Below are 7,284 nucleotides of genomic sequence, written 5' to 3'. Positions count from 1 at the left end.
ATATATAGAATCTTTCAATTATTTCTTTTTTGAGCATAATAATAAACTAGGGACGAGATCTGATGACAGTAATCTATATATACATATATGGCAGAAATTTATCTATCTTAAAATCGAATGGAGGAGGCTGAAAGAGAAAAAGTTGTATGGTTGGACAAGAAAGAGAGAGAGATGTCTTAACTCTCCTTGGAAAAGTACTAGGAATCAATTTTTATTTTCTGCCAAAAAGGATGTAGAGAAAAAAATAAAACTAAAAATATATTCACTGATGAAGAAGTAAGAATAAAATAATTTCATATACACGAAATATGTTATTTAGAATATATTTTTAAAAGGAAAGTTTACGAGGGTGGATATAAGTTGTGTAAGCTTTTATTTGGCCAAGAATGGCTTAGCATCTGCAAAAACCAGCACAACACTACTCTCTTACAACATTCCAACAAAAGAAGAACCTGAACAAGGTGGCCCACCACCACAACAACCACTACCATCTCCTCCTCCACCACTCACCAGTCACCGGACAAGAAAGGAAACCAATTCATGCCCTAGATTTAAAACTAGAATTCTTTTGAGACAAGATCTACACTAAGCATTTCACTTATATATATGTACACTTTATCTATGTGTGTGTATATAAACCTTCTATAGTTCATCACTTGTGTGTTTAGAGAAAAGAGAGAATTGTAAGGATGGGAAGAGGGAAAGTCGAGTTGAAGAGGATAGAGAACAAGATCAACAGGCAAGTAACTTTTGCAAAGAGAAGGAATGGTCTGCTTAAGAAAGCTTATGAGCTTTCTGTGCTTTGTGATGCTGAGATTGCTCTTCTCATATTCTCTAACCGTGGTAAGCTCTACGAGTTCTGCAGCAGTCCCAGGTAACAGAATCTATAATCCACTCTTTTCAGATATTTAGGGTTTGATTCTTAAGGATTATATGGGAGGATATAAAAAATTGGGTCATTCTTGATGATTTTTTTAATTAGATGGTTAGGGTTTAATTTCTTTTGTGACTGCTTGGTTTTAATGTATAGATCTGGCTTGTAGAGAGAGATTAAGTTAACAAAAAGATGAGCATATATATTATCATAGGATTTGATCAAAAAGAATATATATATTATCATAGGCTTAGGTTGTCTAGATGATGATTAAAGCTAGATACTTTGTTTAGAAAGTATATTAGACTGTGTGTAGAAGCTATGCGTACTATAATATATTTATAGGGAAAGGTTATTATACACATGAGAATTGAATCTTTAAGGGGTTGATCCAAATTTCCAAACAGACGAGGATTGACCTCTGGATATACACACAAAGCTGTAAAGAAACACACAAAAATACTTTGGCTATTTCTTTAAGTTATTATCTCTCTAGTACTTATAGTTCTATTAAAGTTAAAGAGACAACTGTGATGAAACTCAGTTTCATAATTTTCTATTGTCCATAACAAATTTTTTATTTTCGGAACAATTTAGAAACGTTTTTTCTTTGCAAACCCATAATGAGATTGATACCAATCTTGATGTTCTTGGTTTAATTAAGATGACATTTTTCAATGCTCTAAAGGTTTTTTTGTTTACCCTTTTGGAATATTTGTGTAATGGATCAAAGTTTGGTTGATCAATATATGTTAAAAATTTTAGTAGTAATTTGTTTGTATGAATTAGTGGTATGGCAAAGACGGTTGAGAAGTACAGAAAACATAGTTATGCAACAATGGATCCAAATCAATCAGCTAAAGACTTGCAGGTGCATATTCTCTCTCTCTATATATATATGAATTATCAAAAGACTGAACCCAAACTTGTAAAATTGTCAATTAATTTTCTTTTAAATGGCAGGATAAGTACCAGGACTACTTGAAGCTCAAATCAAGAGTTGAAATCCTTCAACATTCACAAAGGTACACATAGCTTGAATTATCACACATGCTGAAAATATGTTACTTATTTCAATCACATAACTCTTGTGGAATTTGTTTCTATCTAGGCATTTGCTAGGTGAGGAGATAGCTGGGATGGGAGTAAATGAGCTTGAGCAGCTAGAACATCAAGTAGATGCATCACTGAAGCAGATAAGGTCAAGAAAGGTATATAAAAACAACTTCACAAATCGACAAGTTTATATTTGATTGTTTGGTCCTAAGAGCATTTAAAAGAGTACCAAACCTTTGCTTTGTTTTTTTGCCAGGCCCGAGCGATGCTTGATCAACTGTCAGACCTCAAAACAAAGGTACATAAAGAGTCACAGTGTCCAATCATTTCAATAAAACACACTCTCATATTCATTAATTTACAGGAGGAAATGTTATTGGAAACCAACAAGAATCTTAGGAGAAAGGTAATGCCATCAAATCTTCTAGCGCAAGAAATTTCAATCCCTTTGAGCTTTTAACATTGTTCTCTCTCTCACTCTTTCTACCTCAGTTGGAGGAAAGCGATGCAGCCCTTACTCAATCGATATGGGGAGCTTCTTCTGCTGGAGAACATTCCCACCAACAACAACAGCAATATCACCAACAACAACAAGGCATGAGCTCTTATCAAGCAAACCCTCCGAGTCAAGAAGCTGGTTTCTTCAGGCCTTTACAGGGAAATGTAGCATTGCAGATGAGGTATTCAGCATAGAAAAATTGATCCATTAAAATTGATTTCTTTTTCCTATGATCAGCAAGATATATCCTAAAATTTGTGTTTCTTTTTTTATCAAACAGTCATTACAATCCTGGTGTGACAAATGCAAACAACTCCGCAACAACATCACAGAATGTTATCAATGGATTCTTCCCTGGATGGATGGTCTGAAACAATAATACATATGTATACATATGTGTGTTTTATAGATCAGAGATCATTGCTCGTGTCATTTGACTTTTGTTAGAGAAACATAGTTCGTGATTTACAAACTCGGTTATATATAATCAAGGGCTGTAAAGTCACACTTCAGATTATTATAACAATATTTTGAGCTTTAATATACAAATATATGTGGGAGCATTCTTTTTATTTAATTTTTTAACAGAATTTTTAAAAATATTCTCAGGATCAGAATATGATTCATTTAATCAAATTGCATGCAAGAATTTCATTCCGAAACAACTCTCCATTTGTATCAAGAGTGTGATATGAACTATAAAAACTACTAAATAATTTCATTAATATATAAACTGTAAGAACATTATTATTTTCATGGGAAGCACGTTCAAGAAATGGCTCCAACTAAAACCAAACAAACAAAATAGTATTTAAAACACACAACCAAAAACTCAAAGAACAGGGCAGAAAATAGGGAGAAGTATATCAAAATGGGGAAACTAGCTGGGTATTGGGTAAATAAGATTAGGACATCATTCAAAGGAGGATCATCTTCGAGAAAATCATTAGATGAAGGAAGTGCTTCTGGTTCTAGAAAGAACGCTTCGAAGCATAGTAGGAGTTAAAAAGAAGAGGAAGGTAGGAATGGTGATTGCTGAAGCTGCTCAAGCTGAGAGTGGGAGTGGTTGTTGTTGACACAACTTCACAGTAAAAAATGCGCTTCAGTGGGCCTTAACACAATTGTTCACCATGAAGACAATATCACACTCCTCCATGTCACAAAATGACCCATAGGACAGGGTATAATTTGATTTATTATCTGCTTGGCACATGACACTAATTGAGTAATCATCTTTATACTTTCTTATTTTTACTATTACACGAAATAACTGAATTAATAATATCGAAAATACATAAATTTTAAATAGTAAGAATATGACTTTAGCATTGCGTCATTCGGCCATTGACTAAAGTCATTACTTAATATGGACTCAGACCCTATTCCATTTAGTAAATCTTGACGATCCCAATTTGCATAGATGTATGATGTATCAGTATCGACGCCTTTTTGTCTCTTTGTGTTTATCCTCTCATGTAATTGATCCCTTGTGTGTCTTTTTTGTACACCGTTTGGTCTCTCTGTTTCATATTTCTACCTTACCCGTTTGGTCTCTCTGTTTTGCTTTGGTTATTTTTGTTTTTTCTCTCCGGGTTTCTTTGAGTCTGGCTCAGTTTTGTAGAGCCCTTTCAGATTGTGCCCTTTTAGTATTTTGTTGGGACTAAAGGCCAAAGAAGAACCATGGGGTGGTGGGCCAGTGATCTTGAGGCAATTATAACGCCAATAAGGACCTGGGTTCAAATACCCTTGTGGCTACGGAATGTTTTACGCCCTCCCCAAGTTGAGTTAAGCGTGGCATTGGTGCCATCGCGTCCCGTGGATAATGGATATTGGCGCCGGCTGGTTCCGGACCAGGGGGATTAGTCGGTTGAGTTAAGCGTGGCGTAGGTGCCATCGCATCCGCCTTCAAACCTCCTGTTAAAAAAAAAATAATAAAGGCCAAAGAAACGTACTATTAAATACTCTTTTTTGCCGTCCAAAATATATATGTATCCAAAATATATATGTAGATGATGATTGTGAAGGCAAATACATTTCTTTTTTTTTTGCCATCTTGATGTATTATTTATCATAAAAATATATTACAAAAGGCCCAAAAGCGGCCCAAATACAAACCCAACCCAGGTATACTAAAAAGTCCACACACAACTGCACACTCCAAGCCTAAATGGAAAAAGAGAGACTCATCGATTCACCACCCCACGTGTTGATACTACAACACCAACAGAGACACGTGGCAACTGAAGAGACTTCGTCATCTCGAACGGTTTGGAGAGCGACGCCGGGGCCGAAGACCGGAACTTCACCGGAATCGTGATTCACCAACTCCAATCTCGTAATAGAAGGCGACGCTGTAAACAAACAGAACACACATCTCCGGAAAGACACCGGGACACAACCATGACCACTGAAATCCACCCCCAACGACAGTATTGGAGGGAAAGGATTCAGGGTCTTTCACATACCGGCACGAGCTTCAGAGAGCTTCAATCGAAGGATTCAATAGCTCATCCTATCTCGGCCGCCAACCTCAACAAGGGACACCCTTTCACACAGCTCTATCACTTCCATGAGAAACGCAAGCCAGCGACCACTACCGTAGAAGATACGGCTCGGCCCTAAAGTCAAAAGCCGGCGAGTTACGGTGGATGAACTGCCGCCTTATCCCGGAGCCGAAAGTCGATTTCCATCCATAGGGGATGAACGACGACGAGATACAGAACTAAATAAAACGAAAACGAAAAAACTAAACAGCTTTAACTGAGATTCCGACCGACGCCTTGGCTGAGAGAGCCCACCGACGCCGGTCGGAAGCGGAGGAGAAAACAGTCGGCTCCTCTCTCTGTTTTTTCTTTTCTCTCGATTCTTTCTCTAACACTAGGAAGTCTTTGTCGTGAAGGCAAATACATTTCACAACAAATAATTTTTAAAATCTACAAAAAAAAAAAGTTTAATTGAAAACAAGTTGGTGGAAAAACGTCATAACCTCTTGTTAGTGAAGCCCATCTGGTTACAAAGTCCATGAGGAGTAACAAGGCCCAAGATCAAAGATCATCTCTTCTTCATCAACGGTCATCTCCTCTTTACTCTTTGTCGGCTTGTGTAACAGAGGAGGCTTGTACGGGTTCCTCACAGCTCCCTATCCAGAATCGCTTTACTCCTCTCTTAACGTCTTGCGTGGGCTAGTCAAGACCTTATCCTTACAGCTGTTATCCTAGTGTCTAGATCTTTCTCTTAGCGCTTTATATTGAGACTGATTGTCGTCATTGCAAGGCATCCAAGTATTACAGTTTTCTCAAGTAATAAGATAAAAGTTCAGTTTCCTTCACATGGTATCAGAGCCACCATAAACCTTAACAGGTATGGCTGATGCTGTGATTCCTTACCCATTTCCGAAAAATATCCATGTCTTGAGCTGTGTCACTATCAAGCTCAATGATAGCAACTATCTCTTATGGAAGACGCAGTTCGAGTCCCTGTTGTCGAGTCAGAAGTTGTTAGGGTTCGTGAATGGTGCGACGGCGGCTCCTGCAACTACGCGTGTAGTGATTCGTGATGGTGAGAACGTTGAGGAGCCTAACCCTCAGTTCGAGTCGTGGTTTTGCACAGATCAGCTTGTTCGATCGTGGCTGTTTGGTACTTTATCAGAGGAGGTACTGGGGTCGGTTCACACCCTCACCAACTCCAGAGATGTGTGGACCTCCTTAGCAGACAACTTCAACAAAAGTTCTGTCTCTCGCGAGTTTTCTCTTAGAAGAAGCCTTCAACTTCTCTCCAAGAAAGACAAAGACTTGGCAGCTTACTGCAGAGAGTTCAAGAGTACCTGTGATGCGCTCAGTGACATTGGTAAGCCCATTGATGAATCTCTAAAAATCTTTGGGTTTCTCAATGGTCTTGGGCGTGAGTTTGATCCTATCACAACTGTGATTCAAAGCTCTCTCAGCAAGTTTCCTGCGCCAACATTCAATGATGTTGTATCTGAGGTCCAAGCATTTGATGTGAAGCTCAAGTCCTATGAAGAGGTCCATGCGGTTAATCCTCAAATGGCATTTGCAAGTCAGAACATGAACCCGGGTTACAATCCAAACTACAGAAGAAGAGGTCGTTCTGGTCCTTACAGAGGAAGAGGTGGTTACTCTAGCCGTGGTCGTGGGTTCACTCAACATCAATCCAACAACAACAACCCTCAGAGTGAGAGACCAACCTGTCAGATATGTGGTCGTGTGGGGCATACTGCCCTCAAGTGTTACAATCGGTTTGATAACAATTATCAACCGGCTGCAGCTTTCAACTCTCTCAGGGTTGCTAGTGACAAAGATTGGTTTCCAGACTCAGGTGCAACCGCGCATATCACTTCATCCTCTGCCAATCTTCAGGGAGTTCAGCCTTATGAGGGTACGGATGCTGTTATGGTGGGAGATGGTGCGTATCTTCCCATCACTCACGTAGGTTCTGCCACAATTTCTTCTGCTTCAGGTAATTTACAGTTACATGAAGTTCTAGTTTGTCCAGATATACAGAAGTCTTTGTTATCTGTTTCTCGTCTGTGTGAGGATCATCCCTGTGGGGTATTTTTTATGCTAATCATGTATATGTCATTGACCTCCTTAAGGAGAAAGTAGTGGCCAAGGGAAGTCGAAATAAAGGACTCTACTTGTTGAAGGATGAAGTGTCTGCAGCTTTCTTCTCAGATCGTCAGGTTACTGCTTCAGAAGATCTGTGGCATCTAAGACTTGGGCATGCAAACTACAAAGTCCTTCAACAACTTCAACAAGGCAACGAGATTAACATCAATAAGAGCAGAAAGAGTCTTGTTTGTCAATCTTGTCAAATGGGAAAGAGTCATAAGTTGCAG

The 7,284-nt window shown here is 38.7% G+C and overlaps 1 protein-coding gene across 1 annotated transcript; it reads left to right on the top strand.

Moving 5' to 3' along the window:
• Positions 1-347: 347 nt before the first annotated feature.
• On the top strand, positions 348-2,972 carry LOC108809862 (agamous-like MADS-box protein AGL3). Its single transcript, XM_018581997.2, has 8 exons — positions 348-874; positions 1,664-1,745; positions 1,838-1,899; positions 1,986-2,085; positions 2,187-2,228; positions 2,295-2,336; positions 2,423-2,610; positions 2,710-2,972. Exons 1-8 carry the CDS (start codon positions 690-692, stop codon positions 2,798-2,800), a joined length of 792 nt encoding a protein of 263 aa, XP_018437499.1. The 5' UTR covers positions 348-689; the 3' UTR covers positions 2,801-2,972.
• Positions 2,973-7,284: the final 4,312 nt, after the last annotated feature.

This window comes from Raphanus sativus, chromosome 6 (assembly GCF_000801105.2).
Source record: "Raphanus sativus cultivar WK10039 chromosome 6, ASM80110v3, whole genome shotgun sequence".
NCBI lineage: Eukaryota > Viridiplantae > Streptophyta > Magnoliopsida > Brassicales > Brassicaceae > Raphanus > Raphanus sativus.
Note: the sequence above shows the minus strand (reverse complement) of the source record. Positions and strands in the feature narration are given on the sequence as shown.

Bases quoted from the DNA above. Each gene is read 5' to 3' on its own strand.
- LOC108809862 (XM_018581997.2), top strand. From the start codon at position 690: ATGGGAAGAGGGAAAGTCGAGTTGAAGAGGATAGAGAACAAGATCAAC. The intron at 875-1,663 runs GTAACAGAATCT...TGTATGAATTAG, and splicing joins GAGTTCTGCAGCAGTCCCAG to TGGTATGGCAAAGACGGTTG. The intron at 1,900-1,985 runs GTACACATAGCT...GTTTCTATCTAG, and splicing joins ATCCTTCAACATTCACAAAG to GCATTTGCTAGGTGAGGAGA.